General features: G+C 41.5%; 2 protein-coding genes across 4 annotated transcripts in view; both read right to left on the bottom strand.

Moving 5' to 3' along the window:
• Positions 1–3846: 3846 nt before the first annotated feature.
• LOC141986795 (uncharacterized) lies at positions 3847–13975 on the bottom strand. Its single transcript, XM_074951726.1, has 5 exons — positions 13801–13975; positions 10075–10419; positions 9012–9128; positions 8337–8452; positions 3847–5248 (listed from the first exon to the last, which is right to left on the bottom strand). The coding sequence occupies exons 1-5, from the start codon at positions 13853–13855 to the stop codon at positions 5120–5122; spliced, it is 762 nt and encodes a 253-aa protein (XP_074807827.1). The 5' UTR covers positions 13856–13975; the 3' UTR covers positions 3847–5119.
• Positions 13976–20886: 6911 nt separating this feature from the next.
• MAN2B2 (mannosidase alpha class 2B member 2) overlaps positions 20887–23292 on the bottom strand; it is a 59690-nt gene continuing 57284 nt past the window's right edge. For all 3 annotated transcript variants that reach the window (XM_074951719.1, XM_074951717.1, XM_074951718.1), the window contains one exon: positions 20887–21082. In XM_074951719.1, the coding sequence (XP_074807820.1) occupies positions 20985–21082 (98 nt within the window). In that variant the 3' untranslated portion in view covers positions 20887–20984. The remainder of the gene's footprint in view (positions 21083–23292) is intronic.

Below are 23292 nucleotides of genomic sequence, written 5' to 3'. Positions count from 1 at the left end.
TCAACTTTTACTGAAGTCAATTGAGTAGCACTCACTTATTCCAGGCCCGTGTGTTTAAAACTATCATTTGTAGATACAAATTTTATATCCGCGCAGGGCTCTGGAGCTGTAGCACAGACTCACCAAAGCAGGTGGAGGGACCAATAAACAACTCTGCTCTGCTACAAAGCCAAGGAAATAATCATTGCCACATCCTATCTGCCAACAAAGTCCATTGGAGTATGGAGCCATGTCATAAATATAAAGGGAAGGGTAAACACCTTTAAAATCCCTCCTGGCCAGAGGAAAAACCCTTTCACCTGTAAAGGGTTAAGAAGCTAGGATAACCTCGCTGGCACCTGACCACAATGACCAATGAGGAGACAAGATACTTTCAAAGCTGGAGGGGGGGAAAAAAACAAAGGGTCTGTCTCTGTCTGGGTGATGCTTTTGCCGGGGACAGAACAGGAATGGAGTCTTAGAACTTAGTAAGTAATCTAGCTAGATATGCGTTGGATTATGATTTCTTTCAATGGCTGAGGAATTAAGCTGTGCTGAAAGGAATGGATATTCCTGTCTTTGTGTCTTTTTGTAACTTAAGGTTTTGCCTAGAGGGATTCTCTATGTTTTGAATCTAATTACCCTGTAAGGTACTTACCATCCTGATTTTACAGAGGTGATTATTTTTACTTCTATTAAAACTCTTCTTTTCAGAAACTGAATGCTTTTTCATTGTTCTTAAGATCCAAGGGTTTGGGTCTGTGGTCACCTATGCAAATTGGTGAAGATTTTTACCAAACCTTCCCCAGGAAGTGGGGTGGAAGGGTTGGGAGGATTTTGGGGGGAAAGACATTTCCAAACAACTCTTTCCCAGAAACCCGGTTAGACGTTTGGTGGTGGCAGCGAGAGTCCAAGGGCAAAGAGTAAAATAGTTTGTACCTTGGGGAAGTTTTAACCTAAGCTGGTAAAAGTAAGCTAAGGAGGTTTTCATGCAGGTCCCCACATCTGTACCCTAGATTTCAGAGTGGGGAAGGAACCTTGACAAGCCAGAATACAGTGGAGTCAGCCAATATCCCTTAAATTGGTTTATGGTGGATTTTTAAGGTTTTTAACACTTAATTTACTTGTTAATTTATTTCTCATCCTGGTTAGTGGGGACATTCAGCACATACTGGTGAAGTAAAATAGATTTGAAGCTCTTTACTTTGCAGTTCGCTTTTCACAGGCGATTGCTACGAGGCTTAATGAATTTCTTAAATCTTTAAAGACTGCCCCCCTCCCCCGCCTCTTGCTGTTATCAGCCCAGGGCACAGATGGGTACATAGAGTCATATCAGCTTCTTTGTTTCTCAATGACCGGTCCACGGACCAGTGCTGTTGCTGATCCCTGAGATCTCCCTGACACAGGTTAGTAAGGCAGGAAGCCTGTCCCTGGTATCAAAAAGGTTGAGAAACAGTGGTCTATAGTACCAGTCACCCCTGCCAATGCACCCAAACACCACAGAAGAAGGAAAATCTGCTTCAAACCTTCCTTCCACAAATGCCTTTGGAGAAAGGCCCCCCAGTGCTCATGTAGCTTTGGGTGAGGGGAGGGAGAACCCGCCTCCCCATGGAGGGTAAAAGATTTTTAAAAATTAGGAAAACAAATTTAAATGTGAGCCAAGGAGTATTGAAATCTGCAGTACTTAATTGCTGTGGCCAGTGCACCAACCCTCAGCAACAGCATCCTGTGGGTCCCATGACATCATAGCTGCCTTATTGTTTAATAAGGTTTTCACCTATGTGCAGAGAGGCGCTTTGAATCTAAAATCAAACCTTTTGAAATGTGGCTCTGGATACACCCTGCTCAGGAGGAAAGAGGCCAAAATGGTGGCTGAAATCAAATCTTCATAGGTTCTCTTGAAGTTTGAAATGTTTTACTATTAGGCATATGGGTTTGAATGATCACCAAATGGTCCAGGGGACTGTCTGACCAGCCAGTGTTAATATCATTCTGGGTGCCAGAATATGACATGAGATTTACTATAGCGTTCTGTCTGTTTTAAAACAAGTCCCTAGCGAACATGGCAGCAGTGGGAAAAATAAATCAACAAGCAAAATAAGCAGATGTGTGATTGTCGTGAGAAGTCCTCAACAGGGATTGCAAAGTCTTGTCTCATATAAGAACCCACAAGAGAAATGCAGCACATGTGTGAAATACTTCCTGACTGAGTAGGGCACAGGGAAAGGGTGTGAGCTCTGAAAATAAATCAGCTGGCTTCTAGCCAGTCAGCTCATGGATAAAAATAGGTCAGGACAACTGGGTGTAACCTTTAAGAGCCAGAACACAGAAATGCTGGTCATATACTGCAATACAGGCAGCTATTAGCAAGGGCAGATCCAGAAATCCTTACTGGGGAGGCCATCATGTAATTTAATATAGTACTTACTAATAATGTCCAGCAAAAACATGATTCACAGACATGCTTCTGACCTGCGGCTCAGAGCATGCCCCTTCGTTCTTAAGTATGTAGCCACATCTCCTCTTTGGCTTTCCTGGCTACAGTGCATCTCCTTGAAGTATTTTAAATGCAGGCCTAACCATTAGCAGATGGGAAAAACAGATTTGTTGCTAACCACTTATTACTTACCTCTGTTGCATTATTGAGAGCTTCTTGGATCAAGCGCTAAGACTTGCTATTAAAGTTACCTTCAGCTTTACCAATTGTATAAGTCTCCTAAATTCCTGTCCATCCAGGGACTGAGCCTGATATAAAACTTTCCTGGGGCCTTATGACTTCCAGACTACTGACACACTCACCCTGACTAGGCCAACAGGCATTTTCAACGATGATACTTCTCAAATACCGGTCAGGACATTTCAGCCCTGGAACTGCAGATCTGTGAGCAATGTAATTTCGTTTTACCCCTTCCCCTTTGTAAGGTATTGGTGCTCTTGCGCTCTCTCTCTCTCTGTGAGTGAGAGAGAGATTGATCATGGAAAGAATAAGAGATCTACCGTTACTAGCAGCTAAGGGAAATATATTTTAGCTCAACTGGTAGCGAACTGAAAAGGAGTACTTGTGGCACCCTAGAGACTAACAAATTTATTTTGTTAGCTTTTGGAGCTCATGAAATGTCAGATTTCTATTTCTAGCTCCCCAAATCTGTGTGATTTATGTAGCCAGTGTGTGTGTCATCAGCAATACACAGATGTGTTAAAATGTTCCTCCTTGCTCCCTTCTCTCCTCCTGCAACCTATGTACAATTTCCAGTGGATTCTGCAGCGTGACATTGTAAATACAGAGCTTCCACTAATCAGTTTTCCACAGCAAAGTAACAGTTATTTCAAACACTGAAAGAACACTGGAGAACAAAAAAATAAATATAAAATAATGAGCAAAAAAAAACAAAAGAGTGGCCTTTCCACTCATAGGACAAGCCCACAGAAATCTGTCCCACTCTGAAGCATCACCAGTCACAAAGATGCTTCATGGCACTTTTATGAGGGCTTTATCCTGCAGGGGAGGGAACAAGCCTGTAATAATTAATATCATGATGAGAGACACTGAGGCTTGTGGTTTAAATTATTTAAATTTAACAAAAAGAGAAGAGAAATAACTAAGAAAATCGGATTTTATTTACATATGAGTTAAATACAGATAATTTAGATTTACTGATAGACAGAGAGATGCTCTGTTGCCAGTTGACACTCTGTCTCTCACTCTACACATACAGCAACACACAGAAAATACTTGGAAACCATTCCATTTTCATTGAAAAGATACTGAATAACATTTAAAGTGTCAGAGTTGTTTCTGGGCAGTTTGGAAAAGCCAGTCTGTGTTTGCTGGCACCCTCCAGAACCGTCTGAATCAGCTCTCTCTTACATAATGATGAAGTCTACTTACCTGTGCCCACTGTTGGGAAAATAATCCACTGGCCACCTGTCCACAGAATGAATCTTAACAGCAGACAAAAAAGACTGCTACACAAACACACTGATGTTTCAGCTACTCTCTCTTTTTTTCAATAAGTCTAAAATACTAGCCACTGCATTTGTTTGCTGTTATGTTATCCCCCTACTGTTACTCACACCTTCTTTTCAACTTTCTGAAATGGGCCATCTTGATTATCACTACAAAAGTTTTTTTTCCTCCTGCTAATAGCTCATCTTAATTAATTAGCCTCTTAGAGTTGGTATGGCAACTTCCACCTTTTCATGTTCTCTGTATTTATATATATCTTCCTACTGAATGTTCCATTCTATGCATCTGATGAAGTGAGCTGTAGCCCACGAAAGCTTATGCTCAGATAAATTTGTTAGTCTCTAAGGTGCCAAAAGTATTCCTCGTTCTTTTTGTGGATACAGACTAACATGGCTGCTACTCTGAAACCTTTACTCAGAAAGGGTCTAGCTATCTTCTTTAATGCATTAACTGTCATATTCTATATAGGATGTAGTTAGTATGCAGGACAGCATACTGTCCTGCATACTAACTCATGCTAAGATAGGGTAATGAAATCTCATGCTTCAGTGCATCTGGTGATCCCCTCAGTGGTCAGGAAGGATTTCATTCTATGCACAGTATTGCTCAACTGTCTGGGTGATTATCAGTGTGGGTTTTTTCTCCATCTTCCTCTAAACCATCATGTAGTGTCCATTGCCTGAAGCAACACTTTTAATGGTTCGATGGTATTCAATTTGGCAAAAGCTCACAGTATGATTGCGCATTGTTATGTTTACTCCTGCACACTGGGAAGTGGGAACTGGGGGGAAGAGAAGCCACTGCATGACAATAAACCCCCAGGTAAATAGTGAGATATCAAACTTTTAAAACAGCAACAACAAAAGACTCCGGGAATTTTGCATGAAAGTCAATAACAAAAATACTTTTCTCCATTATTTTGAACCAACCTTACTTCTCGTACCATACTCGCTTCACTTTCACAATGGTGTTCCACGGACAGCAAACAGACTTCACTGCATTTCAGTTGCACACTGGGAGATCAAGAAGCAAATTACGCTATTGTACTCAGTGGCTTGCCAGTTTTATCTCTCTGTCTCATTAATTACATGAACTTTCAAATCTGGAATGTCAAAGTGGATGGAGGGTCCTTGCTGTTTTCCTCACATCTTCTAGATTTCCCAGCTGCTGCAGTTAGTCATGAGATTTACTAATCTTCTGCGCGTTTGATGCAAAAGCGACAGAGTGTTTGTTCTCCTGCTCTTTAACTTCATCTTGCTTCATTGCAAAATAATCAAGGGACTCATAAAGTGTGGAAATAGCCTTGAAAACCAAAGAAAACTCCCATCAAATTGACTTATACTATTCAAGTGTGTTTTAAGCTGAATAATTATCTAACACATCACCTAGAATAGGACCCAAGGAACCTGATTTGACCCATCTCAAAAGTCACAGAGTTCTACATTTAGAAATAAGCCCAAGCCACAATATTTGGATTCAAATGCAAAGTTTTCCCCATCTTTGGAACCAGGGGTTTCATTTATCCCATTATAGGAAGGGGCCAGATGCAAAGTTCTCATTTGGATCTAAATCCCACAAAATTTGCAGTGGTTGATCCTGACTTTAGTTCAGGTCCATTCCTATTTAAATGGCACCAGAACTGGGCTGGGTTTTCTACCACCATGACCTTTCAAGACCCGTAATGTCCCCACTATACATGGGTTTATGTACAAAACCATAGTGCTATTTCCTTTAGCTGCTATTTTCAATGTAATCTATCTAGCGTCCAATTGCTGTGCTACCTAGGTGCTATTCGGAGTCATACAAAATGACCCAATTTTCATTTCATGAGTATTTGTGGGTAAAATCTTTGCAGTCTTTAGATGAGATCTGCAGCAAAATCCTGGGGAGACCTAAACATCTCCCCGAAAACCCACATACATGTGCATGCACACAGCACAAGAGTCTGTTATGCCTGGGGTGTTTACCACAGAATCATCTCGTTAACTCTCCCAAAATCCTTAGCCTTGTGCAGTACACAATAGTGTGATAATGGACATCAAGAATTGGATGCTTTTTAATTTGTCCTCACAATAACTGTTTTGAGGAAAGTATTATCAGCCCCGTTTTTACAGAAGGGAAACTGAGGCCCAGATAGATGAAGTGGCTTGCAGCAGGAAATCTGTGACAGAGTCAATAATATGACCCAAGCCTGGATTCCCAGCCCTGTTCTTCAGCCACATGATCACCCTTTCTCCCCAAGAGGTAGAAAACAACGACAACTGCCTTGATACCTAAACAAGTAGAAACTGTGGTGCTCATAGCTACGTGGCATCCACTTTGTGAGAACGTAAATTAGAGATGGCAGATAGATTTGCACAGGATATAAGATGTGGATTCAGATATGAATAAACTTAGGTTGCAGCAGCATGACACTCGCTGTCTCCAGAAAAGGTACCTAATGCAACCCAGGCAAAAAATAGCAAAACCTCATTTAAAGCAAGCAAAAAACTTTCTAAACAATTGCTGCAAACTTTTGTGACACTTGTCGTCTGATCCAACTAACAACAAGGTAGTCTTGGAAATGAAAGATCACAATTCATATTAAAATGATCATATCTGTATTAGAATGTAAAAGGTACATGACAAGAGGGGACTGTGGCTAACAGCCATTTAGTTATAAAATAACAACAACAACAATAGATCTTTCATAATTATATTCACACATCTTCTGGATGACTCTCGTTGTCCATGGAAGTCCATTGCAGCTAATGGCTATCAGTGAACTGATTGCTTTGCACCCCAGCTTTGATGCTTGCCTTCTCATTCTCAACACAATTTTTCTCATGTCCTCATCAAATATTTACAAGTAACAGAGCTATCCACCATAATAAGAGGTCTACTTTTATATTTTAAATGAAATTAATAGATTTTTAAAAAAATATTTTGACTGAGGTAATATCTTTTACTGGGCCAACAGAAGTTGGTTCAGTGAAAACTCAGCCACCTTGTCTCACAAATATACTGGGATCAAGATGGCTACAACAGTGCAAAAATTATTTTGATATTTCCTGTAGTATTACAAAACAAACTCTTTAATCATCGAATCACCGAACTGGAAGGGACCTCGAGAGGTCAGGAAGGGACCCAGGGTGAATCAATGCATTCTGGTGAAGAAGCTCTCAATTATATATTTTTCCAAAAAAATTACTCTTGTCCTGACCATTTGTGCCCTCCACGGCAATTACCAGTGGATTTTCAGGAGTGGTAACAACAACGCTAATGTGAGACTGAGTATGAGGTGAGAAGCCAAGAACTTCTGTGTTTTAATATCAGCAGCTCTGTCTATAACAACCTCTGTGGCCTTTGGCACTTTGCCTAACCACTCTGGGCTTCATTTAGTGTAAGCCTGTGAAACTCCCACTGATTTCAATGGGAACTGTGTCTGCTAGGGTTGAATTTGGTCCTCTGTCTCTCAATATCCCGATCTGTTAACCTAGGTATTGTGAGAATTTATTATTTAAGGTTAAAACAGTGGTTTGATGATGTCAGGGGCTATATTTAAGGGCTAACCACCCCACACCCCCACCTGTTATCCTGCTACAGCTAGTGTGCTTAGGGTTTGGTGAATAACTTCCAAACAAATGGAAATCAGACACAGCTATGAATTTTTATGATGCCATGGACACCTTTACTGCTGATGGCAGTACAAAGACCCATAAAGATGGCTTAACCGGCTTCATGGGGTCTCCCCAGAACAGGGGAATCTGGAGGCAGGTGTAACTGGTTCTATGCCACCCCCAAGGTAGGGATGTCCTAGGCGTAGCCAGGGAAAAGGGGCATGGCTGAGAGCTACTGCATTCCAGTGATCTCCAGATGCTGGAATGGTACCTTGAGCTGAACCCGGACCAAAGGGAGGAGCAGAGAGACAGTGTAAAGCCAACTTTCCCAGTCCCTACCTACATTGCAGTGTTGCTCCAGCACCAGTGAGACGCTGAACCTCTTGAGTACAATATGGTATAGCCTCCTTACTCTTCTTGCTTACTTAATATATACATACTTGTGTTCTGTGCTTTCCCCACAATGTAAAGTACGCTGAAGCTGCTAACCATGGCTGCAGTAGCAATAGGGGACAATGCTGAGGCATGCTATAGCATTTCAGGGGGAAGAGTATGATACAGCCTTCCCAACATGCAGAGTTTTAAATAAAATTAAGCAAGTTTGCCTTGCTCTTATTGACAATGCATTTCATTTTATTTCACGGCTTTACATTGTGCAGTAGGATACTGTACTGTACTAAATAACAGCAACTTCCTGTTCTCCTGTTAAATTCTGTCTGCTCAATTGAACCTCCATGAGAACCTCACTTCGGAATCCACTTGTAGGCCGACCCCTGCTGTAAATCGCTTACCCATTCTGACGAGTTTGAAGAAGAAGAATTTATCTCATCTGCTTCATTTCTCTCATTTCCTTCCTCCAGTTCGGTAACCTGAAGTGTCTGTTCCTCATGGGTCCTTCTCTCTGGCACTGAAGGTGGATGGAACACATTTATGTGACATAAATACAAAGCAGAGCCATTATTTCATTTGTTACACATTTCAGGAGTCACACATCAATGCTTTGTGAGGGTAGATTGATGGGGACTGATCTTTCATTGGTCTCCATGGCATCCAAAGGGGAGTGTAGACCTACTGTGTGCTAGTGAAGGGTGCCCAGACACCAAACTTCTGCAGTCCCTTTTATACACCATACAGCTCACCTTTGCAGGGTCCATGTGTGGCAGCACATTGTAGAGACACATTTACTCTTTCCAGGACTGTGAGTAATCCAAGCAAGGGAGGGTGCATAGTGATTGCAGGTGCATAAGAAGGGTCCATGCAAACACACATGGACCATGCCTCATAATAAATGCCTGGAATGCCCCACCTACCGCTCATTGCTTGTAGTACCCATGAAGAGCCAGGACTGGAGGCACAATAGTTGTACCGTGCAATTCCCCTCCTAGTGCTTCTTTTTTAGGTGCACACATACTCTGAGACCAGCATTTGCTGGTAGGGACTATATGGAAAAATGCGGGGCCACTTACCAGTGTTTTTTGAGTTCTGCTGCTTTTTGTAACAGAGATAGAAACAGCCCCCTGATATTAGGAAAGGAAAGATGGCCAGAATTGCCATAAAATGATAGTTTTCCATTGATCCAGCTTCTGCAATCAAACATTTCAAATCAAGTTACTTATTACTTAAAAGCACAATATATAAGACCATGTTAGGTTTTTAGATATATGTGTGTCCTACTGCCTCAATGGCTAGGTTCAATCCTAGTAAATATTAGATCCCACAAGCACTTAAACATGTGTGTGATTTTGCTCATTTGAACAATCCCTTCAATAGGACAACTCATGTAAACAAAGTTACACACATGCTTAAGTGTTTGCAGGTTTGGGCCCTAAAATAAAAATGATTAATGTTTTGCAATTATACAATAAAATAATAAAATATTGCAGGTCTGTAGCATTTTTATCCTGTTTAAATCATTTGATGCCCACTGCAATGCTTGCCATAAGTGAATCAAAAATGCCTACTATTGTATCTCCTAATCTTGCTTGTTTTTATAAATTAATAAAACATAATAAATGATAAAAACTCTACCACTGGAGTGAGCTCATGACTAAACTGAGTAACGGTGTGACTTAGTGATGCAACCATTGCCTTTCCTCACTCTATCCCTCTCCCTAGCGTTTCTCATCCTCATTCACTGCCTCACATCTAAATTATAGACTGAAGCTCTTCCAGGCTTCACAGTGTCGTTCTATGTCTTCTTTGAAGCACGCAGAAGACCTAAGGGTGCTATAAATAATAATCTCATGAATCCTCTCAGCAATCATGTGATGTCAGTAAATGAGCATTTGACAGCTGAGGAAACTAAAGCAGAGAGGTTAAGTGAATTGCCCAAGGCAACAGAAGGAGTTAGTGTCAGAGCCAAAATAAGGACATGGGTGCTCCTAATGCCCTGGTTTTTTTTGTCAGATCATTGGCTTTATAACCCTTAAGGGAGAAAAAAGTAAGTAACACATTTCTGACTAAAAAATCTTCAGGGAGACAAATGAAGTGGCATCTCTATAGAACAATTCATGTCAACTGCTTGTTTACCTTGCTCTTCAACAATCAGAGTTGTTCCATTTCCCAGCCCTTTTTTCATGAAAGGTATTTCGGTAATTATCTCACAGAAGTAAGTTCCAGCGTCATTTCTTTTCACAACTTCGATCTTTAACACTGTCTTATCCTTGTGTGTGGCATTGGCTGTGTAGTAAAGTGTTGTTGATAGCTCTCTGCTGGTGCCCTCTTTAAAGGTGAGATGTTGTATTTTCCAGACTACTCTAAACCGCTCGACCATCTCATCGTTTTTCCAGGAACAGGTAATTTCAGCTGACATTCCAATGGATACCTTAATTTCTGATGGTGTCTGGCTGACTGTTAATTCATTGGTACCATTTGCTATTGACAAAAACCAAATAACTTTAAGTTTAGCGCAGGCATAATAAAACAGCACAATAATAATTTATGGCATTATGGAGCCTATTTTATGACAACACCCTCACTTTTTAAAAGTTAGTTACTCCTGTTTTCCCCTAAATAATTACAAACACCTTAATGTGACCTTAGAACACCTCAATGCCAACTGGCAAAGAGTTCACTGTTCTGTAACAGCAACCCTTGACAGGCCTGACAAACTCACTACACCCAACACACCGCTGTCATGGTAACCAAAGCCAAAAAGGGTCAAGTGAGGTATCTAAAAAAACCTTATTTTTGCAAGATGTAGGTATGGATGATATTTAAGGAATCGTGAATAGGTAATGAAAATATGTTTCTGAGTCTGTATCCCAGGCAGGGTTCACAAACAGGTTGTGTCAGACAAGGAGATATATCCTCACCTGTTTGCCTTGGTTCACATGTAAAATAAGCATTGTAAGCCAACATAGTAAAAGTCCATTTGTATAGGACAACAAGATGAGGCTGTGAAGACAATGTAGTGTCAGCACCCCAGGGAATAAACCACGGGCGGTCAGCCTGATTCTGGGGACCAACCGAAGAACTTTAGGGATATAAGAAGGCAAAAGGACAGTGCTTTTAGTATTCATGCAAGGTGGATCCGAGCCCTGTGGTTGATGACTCTGGGAGATTGCTCTAGGTGAGAAATACTTTAGACAAGGATTTTAGCCTGTAGAAGTTAAGTTTAGACTCTAAGAAGGGTGTTATACTTTTTGTTTTATATGTAACCATTTTGGTTTCCATTTGTTATCCTTAGTCACTATCTCTTAAATTTCAGCTTTTGATAATAAAGGTCTGATTGTTTTCACCATAACTATATGTCGGTGCTGTGATGTTATATTGGAGCTGACCTCTGTTGAACCAAAGATGTCTCATTCTGAGTGTGCCAGTGACAGGGTCTGGATAGGACAGGAGGTGTTTTCACAGGGGCTAGGGTGCATCTATTGTTAACCTGCCAGGCAAAGTAAGGGCTGGCCGAGCCCGGAGGAAATTGGTTGGGAGATTAACAGACTGATGGCGTCAGGGTGCTGACACCCAGTAAAGCAGCAGCAGCACCAGCTGAGGCAGGGAGGTAACAAAGTGGCTCATGGTCCTGGGCACCCCAAGAAGGATCACACTTTGATCATATTGAAACTAACTGTCCCTTTGAATGGTGACAGGTTTCAGAGTGGTAGCCGTGTTAGTCTGTATCACCAAAAACAACGAGGAGGACTTGTGGCACCTTAGAGACTAACAAATTTATTTGGGCATAAGCTTTCGTGGGCTAAAACCCACTTCATCAGATGCTTGGAGTGGAAAATACAAATAGGCAGGTAGTAGCAATGAGGCCAATGTAATCAGGGTGGACCATTTCAAAAAGTTGACAAGAAGGTGTGAGTAACAGTAGGGGGACAGTTGTTTTTTTTCACCATACTAATTTCCCCCTACTGTTACTCACACCTTCTTGTCAACTGTTTGAAATGGGCCACCCTGATTACATTGGCATCATTACTACTACAAAAGTGATTTTTCCTCCCTTGGTATTCTACTGTTGAGAATAGCCCACTTCCACTTTAATTGAATTGTCTCGTTACCACTGACCCCACGACTTGGTAAGGCAACTCCCATCTTTTCATGTACTGTGTATATATACCTGCCTATTGTATTTTCCACTCCAAGCATCTGATGAAGTGGGTTTTAGCCCACGAAAGCTTATGCCCAAATAAATTTGTTAGTCTCTAAGGTGCCACAAGTCCTCCTCGTTGTTTTTGGTCCTCTGAAGTTTACCTCCATTGCTGCTAATGGCGCAGTAATGGACCATTTCCAGAGTTTCATGCTCAATTTTCACTGAATTCTTAGGCCCTGTAAACCCTGTACAGCCACATCCCAAGTGAGGACACCAGGATTTGGCTCTATATTTCTCATAATCTTAAAGACATTGGTCAAGTTTTATCAGAGCTGTGCAATCCCTTTTGAAAGCATCAGCCTGGTTTTTCTTCTTCTTTTGAACTGATGAAGCTTTCTTCCCACATAGACAAGTTATAAGAAATCTTTCTCCTCCTTTCTTTTCACAATGTGGCTCACACGAGCTATTTATTTAATCCACCTTGATCATTTATAGTCCTACCGTGAAGGGTCCAATTCCAATCCTACCGAAATCAATGGCAACATTCCCATTTTTAATACAGTAACAGCAGTATCAGCCCCAAAAGTTGCAAAGTTCACTTGAAATTTTATTAAGATTTAAGAGCACACCCACAAGAAAACATTGATTTTTCCCCCCTTCCTACTTTACAATATATTCTTTTTCAGAAAAAGCAGCTCTTGCCTTTATTATTATTTAAAACTTGTACATCGTATCATTGGTTTGAATGGCACTTTAAATGCTGGGTAAAAATGCAGTATCCACCTGAAAGATATTAGAACTGAAATGCAGAATGACCAAGATAGAACATATTGCTGAATAAACATCAGAAAAAAGGGGGAGGGGAAAGAAAGGGAAGAATATTTAAATAGTAAGATTATTGGGTTGCTAAAGTGGCATGGTATATATCATATTAATTTCAAGGTTTTTGAGCTAATTCATTTTAGGGTTTTTTTAATATTATTTTTATTGTATTAGACACGTTTCCTGCATCCCCGCCTTATTGGTTTCCTCTCTCTTTGTTAAAAACACATCAGAAAACATCTTTTTTTCTCTTATCTAAATATCTTAATTTCTCTTTTCTTCTGCTTTACTATTTAGTGCTATTACTATAATATTTAACGCTGTTCAGCTTTTTGCAATACAGTTTGTATGAAAGCTGTGATACAAAAATCCAGCTGTATTGTATTTCACTAGCTATTTGTTCTGGAAGAAAGTCTTCACAATATTTTAAATTTTGCACTAAGAGTTAATCTCGATGAAGAACTTACTATAAAGATCTAATTTTAAATAAAGAAAATTGGTAATTATTAACCTGGTGACATCATTTTGGAATTAGTACAATGTAATTTTTTAATCTTTGGATTTCCTCTAAGACAAACATTTTTGGGCTAATGCTCTTTGAGCAACTTCTTCTAATCGCATGGTATTTTGCCAACAGTAGCTTGGATTCAGCACAAACAATAATTTTGCCTTCTGCACTATAAAAACCTGAGTAATGTTCTCCCAAACATGCACACATGGAAATCTATGTGAAGGACTTGCACAGCAGCTACATATGTTTTAATTGATCTATACATATTTGGGGCATTAGCTTTTAGGTTTTTAAAACCAAACTGATTTTTTTGATTAACCCTAGAGAATTACAGATATACCAACTGCACCAAATCCCATCCCCCTCAAAACTTCAAAGAACTTACCTAAGTAGCCAAAGCACTCTGTCAAAAGGATAAATTTCAGGATAATTGTGGTCATCACTCAGGATTATTAAAGCTCTCATCAGTGCCTCTCAATTGAAAGTCAGTAAGACAAGGAGTGAGAAAGAACGTGTCAGGATGTGAAGTTTAACTTCCTGTTCCCTCTGCTGTAGTTACTTCATAACATCTGAAAGCAAACAACTTTATTCTAACACATCTCTTGAATTACAATGACATTCTTCTCTTTCAAAACCCAGCCCAATCTGTCTGAATTGCTGAACATTGTTTTTTAAATTAAGCCGAACCGCTTGCTCCTTAATAATGAACATTATCAGTCTCTTGTTTTCTTCCTAGAGTATGAACACAGCGCTGAGTTTCCCCGCATATAAGTGTCCCATTTTCAAGTCAGTTTCTTGACTGTCACTCCTTTGGAAGCACTTGATAAAGATGAATTTCCCTCAGCTGCTTCGTCCCTCTCCTAGCACACTTCATCCATTTCATTAACCTTATGAATCTGTTTTTTCTAAAGAATTCTGTCTGAATCTGAGGATGAGATGAACATGCATATGGCTGACACTAACCATTCCCATTAATTTATCTACTACATATTCCAATGGCATCATACCGAACCAGTGCAGCTCCGCTGACAATAGCAACGGTGGACAGCCAGTATAAACAAAGAACCGTTTGTTTAAGAAACAATTAAGCAAAGTAAGCTGTCATGGGATAAGAGAGAAGATCCTTTTATGGACTGGTAACTGGTTAAAAGATAGGAAACACAGGGGAGGAATAAAAAGACAGTTACCTGTTCTGTAACTGGTGTTCTTTGAGATGTGTTGCTCATGTCTATTCCATGTGTGTGTTCACCACATGCACCGGTGCTGGCAGCTGTTCCTCAGTGGTATCCATAGGGGACTGGCTCTAGCACCCTCAGGAGTGGCGTGCACATGCCATGGTACAAGGGGCGCCCGCGGCTCCCTCAATTCTCAGTTCCTTCTTGCCGGAAACTCTGACAGTGGGGAAGGAGGGTGGGTTATGGAATGGACATGAGCAACATCTCTAAGAACACCAGTTATGAAAAAGGTAACTGTCTTTTCTTCTTTGAGTGCTTGCTCGTGTCTATTCCATGTTAGGTGACTCCCAAGCAGTACCAACGGAGGCAGGTAGGAGTTCATGGACGTGCAGATTGCAACACCGCTCTGCCGAACCCAGCGTCATCTCTGGCCTGCTGAGTGATGGTGTAATGCACTGTGAACGTGTCAACCGAAGACCACGTCGTGGCTCTGCAGATGTCCTGGATCATGGGAATGTGCACCAGGAAAGGAATCATGGGAATGTGCCGAGGACGCCTGGACTCTGGTCAAATGGACCCTCATGATTGGCGGCGGTGGGACCTGTGCCAGCTTGTAACAGGTCTGGATGCAGGTGATCCAGTTGGAAGTCCTCTGCAAGGACACTGGAAGGTCCTTCATCCTTTCTCTTAGCTCCGTCTCTAGCCAGGGGTGGTAGAGAAGGAGCTGAAGAAGAAATGCCTGTGCATGCTGTCTAACCTCATGGCTGGTGGGGAGCAGCAAATGCATGGGTGGGACAGACAGCTACTAAAGTTCTCCTATCAGCAGCACAGGGGCACAGACACACCTACAGTGGAGGACCCATAGGGACACTATTTGAAGAAGAGTAATTCTTCCACTCTGCTCAACATTTCATAAGGCCTCAACTGGAGTATTGTGTCCAGTTCTGGGCACCACATTTCAGGAAAGATGTGGGCAAATTGGAGAAAATCCGGAGGAGAGCAACAAAAATTATTAAAGGTCTAGAAAACATGACCTATGAGGGAAGATTGAAAAAATTGGGCTTGATTACTCTGGAGAAGAGAAGGCTGAGGGGGACATAAGTCTTCAAGTACATAAAAGGTTGTTGTAAAGACGAGGGTGATAAATGTTCTCCATAGCCACTGAGGACAGGACAAGAAATAATGGGTTTAAATTGCAATAAGGGAGTTTTAGGTTGGACATTAGGATAAACCTCCTAGCTGTCAGGGTAGTTAAGCACTGGAACAAATTACCTAGGAAAGTTGTAGAATCTCCATCATTGGAGGTTTTTATGAACAAATTAGGCAAACATCTGGCTGACTTCAGTTTCACTCAAGAAAGCAAATGGAGGAAGAGACTTTTGAATCATTTTTCACTAACCTAAAGACAAGAAATCTGGAAGTGTAATTTCCAGACTCTGTCTGAGTCAATGATAAGAGATCAAATTGTGATGGGTACAAAAGATCAGTGCGGAGGAGAGCAGGAAAGACTGTTAGAAGAGCCAGATCTAAATCTGGAAAAAGCAGTGAGAATTTGCCAATCTGCTGAACTTAATCGACAACTATTGTACATTTTAGAAAAAAAAACAACCCACAAAGATGTGAATATAGACTTAATAAGAAAAAGTGAAAAACAAGTCTATGAAGGGGAAACAGAGTGAAAGTATTAAAGTTAAAAAAATGAGCATATGAAAGAATGTTCCAGATGTGAAAGGAGGCACCAATCTAGACAAATGTCCAGCATATTGTCAAACCTGTCACATCTGCAAGAAACAGAATCATTTTGCAAAAGTTTGCAAACAGAGAAGTCTGGAAAAACTTAGAAATGCACACTGAGCTCAAAATTTGAAAGTCTCAAAGAAGATACCGAATAAGGATTACAGAGCTGACATTACACAGGAAGAAAATTTGTTTCTGGGTATTTTTCTAGTTGCATGAATAACTGGTTTCTTTGTTTCATTTAGCTCTATATTATACATTGTATCCAATTTACTAATGCCAGTGGATAACTTTGGAAATGGATGTGCTAATTCCAGAGCCAACATAATCAATTTATTGAAGATTTATCAGTAATTGAAGGAATTCTGTTTAAAGGTAATAGAATAGTAAATCCCTTAGGGTTAACAGCAGGCATGTTGAAATGCATACACAAGGGATATTTACACATAGAAAAATGTAAATGTAGAGCAAGAGAAGTTCTGTATTGGCCACAAATGAACTAAACATGGAGGATTATATAAAAGACTGTGACATATGTCAAAAATATAGAAATGCTGAGTTTAAACAACCTCTGACATTTATTCAAGAAAACAGAAGACCTTGGCCTAAAATAGGTTTAGAGCTATTTGAATATAAAGGACATGCATAATTTATAGTTACTGATTATTTTTGGCATTTTCCTGAAATATATAGACTAAAAAACAATGTGCTAAACAAGTAATTAATAAAATTACATCAATTTTTGCAAGGCATGGCATTCCCAATATAGTAATAACTGATAATGGGCCTTTATTTCAGTCAAGAGTTTAAAAGATTTGCCATAGTATATGATTTCAGATATATCACATCAAGTTCAGGTTACCCACAGTCTAATGGGCTAGTTGAAAATGGTGTTAAAATAGTAAAAAGATTACTAATAGAGGCTGAAGAAACAAATACTGATTTATATTTGGCATTATTAAATTATAGAACATTGCCATTACAACAAGTTTTATCCCCTGCACAATTGTTATTTACAGAAAGGTTAGAAACACATTACCTATGTTTTTTCAAGAAGGGTATAAGTATAAATATCAGTCAAGTTTGTAATCAAAAGAATTATTTTGATAGAAGATCACATAAACTACCTTATCTGAAACCAAATGAGAGAGTGTACATCTATAATGGTAGAAACTGGGCTCAGAAAGCCACTGTAACGAAAGAGGTAGTCCCTAAGTCTTAGGATGTCATGACTAATAGTGCTCAAGTGTATAGACAAAATTGGAGACCTTTGCAAATGTTACCTGCAAGATTAGATTTAGCTCACAGAAGAAATAATATAATACAGCAACAAGTACTGCAAGAAAATGAAAAGGACGTAATTCCTCTAAGTAATAAGAATAACGTCAATAATACAGGAGATGTGGTGTTACTGTGGCTTTAGGACGGGGGTGGGCAAACTTTTTGGCCTGAGGGCCACATCTGAATATGGAAATTGTATGGCGAGCCATGAATGCTCATGAAATTAACAATTCAGCGATATTCAAATAAAGATACATTTGAATGGAAATAAACATAAAACTTTGCTTACTATTATAAACATACCATCATAATTAAACCAAACTTACCCCCTTTCCACACCCTCTTTGATTAATGTGAACAATGCAGCTGGTCATCTTTCTTTACAATGGCATCAAAGTCCAGTGTCATTCTCATTGGGGAAATCCACATTCATTAAAAGTTTGTATATAGTAAGGGATGTTACTGAGGTGGGGTGGGAGGACTCATGGGGTGTGGCATGGGGGAGCTCTATAAGGGATGTTACCAAGGTGTGGGGAGGGGGTAGGGCTGTCCCTAGCTATTCTGGGCCCTATGCAGCCCCCCCACAGGGGTGGGGACTGGGGCACCAGGCCTCCATATGGGGGTGGGGCTGGCACCAGGCCTCCATGGGGGCGGGGGCTTGGGAGGCAGGAGGGAACCACCCCCCAGCACTCTCCGGTGGCGTGGCTGGGGCCTGGTTGCTGCACTTCGTGCTGCCGGTGAGTGCAGGCCTGGCCCTGCTGTGGTCCTCAGGGGCGGGAAGAGACGGGGCTGGGGCGGGGAAGGGGTGGAGTGGGGGAGGGGCTGGGGCGCAGCAGGGGTAGGGGTCATGGGGAAAAGGCAGGGCAGGGGCTGGAGCAGCACACAGCTTAATGTACACTTAAGCATGCGTACTTTGCGTATGGGTAAGGATGGATCTGGGAGCGGGACTCATGGAGTTTGGAGCGGTTGGCGGCGAGGGGGCTCTACAGGTATGGTACCGGGGACCCCAAGGGGCCTTGCCGGCAGTGACACCAAGGCAGCCATACCAGACACTGCCATGGGTGGAGGCACCCTAGCTGGGATGGATGCGGCCCCGGAGGGGTTTTGAGAGTCTCGAGGGTGGGTCCGCAGGAGAGCGGGAGGGTCCGGGCCGCAGTGATTGGCTGATGAGGAATGAAGCGAGTCTCTCGGAGGAGCGGTGCCTCAGGGATTAGTCGATCAAGGAGCTCACGGATCTAACTGGACTCGATTAGGGGCGGTATCCTGTGATGTGGCTGGCCTTGATCATTGGCTACTTTGTGCAGAGGTGGGAGATCACTCTGCAGCCCCCTTCCTCCCGCCTCCAGACACGGACTTGGCGGTGAGGCTGCACCCAACCCCGACACAGAGCAAGGGCCGAGCCTCCCCAGAAACATCCCAGGGTCCTGCCCATCCACACAATGCCCACCAAGAAAGCAAGCAAGAGGGACAGAGTCTCGCACACACGTCCAGCCTGGCCCCTGATCCAGGTGTAGACAGGAAGGCTCAGCCTGGCAGAATCCAAGTGTGGAGAGGCTTAGTGGTGGGGGGGTGGGGGAGGAGGGGATCCAGGTGTGGGGTGAGAGGGTTCTGTATGGGGCAATCTGGGTGCAGGCAGCTCAGTGGGGGTTCCGGGTGCATCGGGGATCTGGATGCAAAGGGTTTGTTGAGGGGTTCTGGGTGCAGGGGGAATGGGACTCTGCAGGGGGGTCCAGGTGAAGGTGGTTGTGGCTCTACAGGGGGAGGTCTGGGTGTGTGGGGCTCATTGGCGGTGTGTTAGGGTGCTGGGGGAGTGGGGCAGGAGTCCAGGTGCAGCTGGTTGCAGTTCAGTGGGGGGGGTCTGGGTACAGGGGGCTCCATTGGGGTGGTTCAGGTGCAGGCGGGAACCCACAGTGATTTTACCTCTCCACCAGCTGCTCGAGGTGCCCAAAATGACATGCCTTCACTGATGGGGAGGGGTATGTGACTGCTTTTGCGGCCTCCCTTTGCTTCCCTGTCAGAAGTCATTTTTCAGCGAGGAAGCAAAGAAATCTGCGGGGGACATGAATTCTACATGTGCGCAGTGGTGCAGAATTCCTCCAGGCGTAATTATACAGGAGGTCAGATTAGATGATCACAATGGTCCCTTCTGGCCTTAGAATCTATTAATCTATGAAAAATATAAAGTAAAATGCTATTTTCATTATTATCTAAGACCTCAGTGAGGTGTTACGTGAAAGCTAGCTGTGACTACTAGTACTATTAAGCAGAGGCAATACAAAGAAACTAAACATTCAACACAAACATTACTTTTGAAGCAATAGGCCACGTTAATCCATAGGTTTAAATGAAGTGGCCCCTATTTGCTCTATGTTCTTCTTTCCCTTTTTTCTCCCTCTAGGCAGGGAGACAGCACGCAATATTTTGCACCATGCTGCAGCAAGCAGAATTCACAGTTTCTGATGCAAATCAAAATAACTAAAAATGACAGACCTGTTTCTGATCTCAGTGTCATGGGTTTAAATTTGGAGTAACTCCATTTCATTCCGCTTATCTACACAGGTGTATATGACAGCACAATTAGGCACCAAAGCGCCACATTAATTAGAGTTGAGCAGAAAATAGGGAAACATATTTCATTTTGTTTTTAAAAAATCCAATTTTCTATAATGATGAGCATTTCTTTAGCTAATAAAGCACACCAGTGTGTGTTCTTTTAAAAAACAGGCTAACTTAAATAAATACAGTTCTTACTATTTGTAACTAACACTTCTATAACCCTAAATATAGTCCTTCACACGTAACTCCTTCCCAATCTAGTTATTAATGAACATTTCTCACAATCAGTGTACATGTTGTCTGAACTTGGCAGACAACTGTAGCTTTACATTCTTTATGAGAACAAGAGACTAAATAATCCAGGCTCTTTGTATTGTAATCTGTAGAGGCAAAGACCACCATTTAAAAATTTTAAAAATAGATAGAACTGAAATGGATTTAACAATGCAAAGAAATAGAGTCACAGCCTCCCAGTTTCATATCCTGGCTGATACATTTGTACTGCAGTATAGATCGGGTCCTAGCCAGTCAGATATTTTCCTCTTTTTTCTATTTTCAAGCTAAACATTTTTAATTTCTAGAAAAACATGTTTTAAATAGCTGACCTAAGAAAGTATGGGGTAATTTCCTTTAAAAAGAAGCAAATGAACCAGCAACTAATTCTGATGATTTAATCAAGTTTAACAGTTTATTACAGAATAATTATTCCTTCCATTTACCAGACTAGGAAAAAAGTTCTCAAAACAGTTGCTTCATTTCTTTAAAAAAAAAAAATACAGCCAGTTATTCAATAGTTGGCCCCGGAATAATCTGCAAACTTTCACTGATCTTGAAAGTATACAAAAAAGGTCCTAATTTCCTTTGGGTGAATAGTCACAGTAGAGTTTTCTGTGCTCTTCTTTCTATTACCGGAGAGGCCTATAAAACGCAAAAATGCAGGTGTTTATGATTTGTCATTTACTCTGAAAAGCGTTATTTCAGATCAACTGCACATAGTATTTTGCTGTCTCAACATTTTTGATCCACCTAGGTTTGAACAGATTTTCTTTTCTAATTTAAACAGCTGCACTTATAACTCTAAGGAACACACATTCATCATGTTAAAATATAAACTATCCACCTTTCACTCTGTGCCTCATGCTACTGATACTAGTCCTACCCTAATGATACACTCAGGCAGAAGAAAAGGTGCACATTTCCAGAGTGTCCATGGTAATGGAGAGAAAAATCCAACACTTAATATTCCAAAACTGCTGCTTTACTGAGGTGGCTCTGCAGAAAATTAAATCTGCTTCACTACGTCACTCAGAACTGTGAAAAATCCACATCCCTGAGTGGCCGACCTAATCCCCAGTGTAGACAGAACTAAATAGATGGAAGGATTCTTCTGTTGACCTAGCTACCACCTTTCTGGGAGATGGATTACCTATGCCAATAGGAGAATCCCTCCCGTCAGTCTAGGGAGAGTCTACACTGCACTACAGCAGCACAGCTGTGACATTGTCGTGTTTTAAGTGTAGATGAGCTCTTAGTATCTTACCTGTTTGCCTATGTTTCTCAAGGTCATGCAGTCAGTGGCTTGGCCAAGATTACAATTCAAGAAACTCTTTTTTTTATATTAACTTTCAATATTAACTACTGCAACTTCTGTGTATCTTAAAAATAACTCAAAACCCAGAACCATAAATAGAGTAAGATGCTTTTAAAAAGGAAAAACACGCAATAGGTGTCAGAAACAAAGTAAAATACCACCACCCCAGCCTCTGTGCAATACAACAAATACACAACCACAAATTGTTGGATCATATTAAAGAAGTTCTGTATTAAAATCACAAATGAGTTTGATTCCCCATAGTTTAAATTCCAGGGTATTACTAATTAAGAGGTCTCTTGGTTTTTGGTACTGTTTCTCTCCCTCTGTATGTGAAACTTGCAAGCTGCTAATTGCGTTAGTACATTCTAAGACAGAGTCTGTTCTCAAAGCAATTCACAGAGAGAGACTCAAAGCAATACTCTAACAACAGACACAGCACCCAGAGACTCCCCGCCCTTTTGTTGTATTAACAACTGTGATTAAAATAGAGATAGAGGATGGATGTGGATGGATGCTTGGTGTGGATAAGAACTGAATGATCAGGGAGGTGCCAGCCTAAGAATCCAGTGTCCATCGGCTGAAGAAGGCGTCAAGTGGAAATAACCAGAGGACCCCGGAGGGCAGACTGGAATCCACCCAACAGCCTCAAGAATGGGAGAACCAAAGAACAAGATAACATCTAGCAGCACGGAGCCGTCAGGAATGTGCTATCTGCTGATTGATTCAGCAACAGCATGATGAAGCAATTCCCATAGACTGGCATAGGAAGAAATTCCTATAAAAATAGACTCTAAAAAAGTGAGAACTTTGGGGTCTGATTCTGCAAACCAACTTCCAGGAGCATCAGATGAGCATCTGACAAGGCCCTGCTCCCTCCTCATGTCCAGGCCACCTGGCCAGTGGCTTGGCATGAGCAACTCTAAGGCTGGTAACTATGATAACAACCTTGCAGAACCTCTGTGTGTGTGTGTGTGTGTGATTAAATATGAGATTGAATGGAATGTTATAGCTGTAACTAACTGCTCACTATGATTCTTTCTGTATTCACAATAAATGTGGTATTTTGCCTTTTTCCCTTTAATAAGATCCTGCTGGTTTTTAATTTATTGGTACAACATTTTGGTGGAGAATTGCGAAAGGGGGAATATTGGTAAAAAAACCTCAGTTATTGTAAATATTGGTGTGCACACCGCCAGCTCTAGTGAGCTAGGCATTTCTATTAGGTTAACCAGACCTGCTGGCCTCCGAGAAGGTAGCAGGGGACCTGCTGGCCTCCGAGAAGGTAGCAGGAAAAACAGATTAAACCAGACCTGCTGGCCTCCGAGAAGGTAGCAGGGGACCTGTTGGCCTCCGAGAAGGTAACAGGAAAAACAGATTAAACCAGACCTGCTGGCCTCCGAGAAGGTAGCAGGGGACCTGCTGGCCTCCGAGAAGGTAGCAGGAAAAACAGATTAAACCAGACCTGCTGGCCTCCGAGAAGGTAGCAGGGAGAAACAGGTTAACCGGACCTGCTGGCCTCCGAGAAGGTAGCAGG

This window comes from Natator depressus, chromosome 4 (assembly GCF_965152275.1).
Source record: "Natator depressus isolate rNatDep1 chromosome 4, rNatDep2.hap1, whole genome shotgun sequence".
NCBI classification, from domain to species: domain Eukaryota; kingdom Metazoa; phylum Chordata; order Testudines; family Cheloniidae; genus Natator; species Natator depressus.
This window is presented reverse-complemented; position numbering and strand designations above follow the sequence as displayed.

Bases quoted from the DNA above. Each gene is read 5' to 3' on its own strand.
- LOC141986795 (XM_074951726.1), bottom strand. From the start codon at position 13,855: ATGACCACAATTATCCTGAAATTTATCCTTTTGACAGAGTGCTTTGGC. The intron at 10,420-13,800 runs GTAAGTTCTTTG...TTTTGTCAATAG, and splicing joins AGAGTGCTTTGGCTACTTAG to CAAATGGTACCAATGAATTA. The intron at 9,129-10,074 runs GTAAACAAGCAG...GTTTGATTGCAG, and splicing joins TCTGATTGTTGAAGAGCAAG to AAGCTGGATCAATGGAAAAC.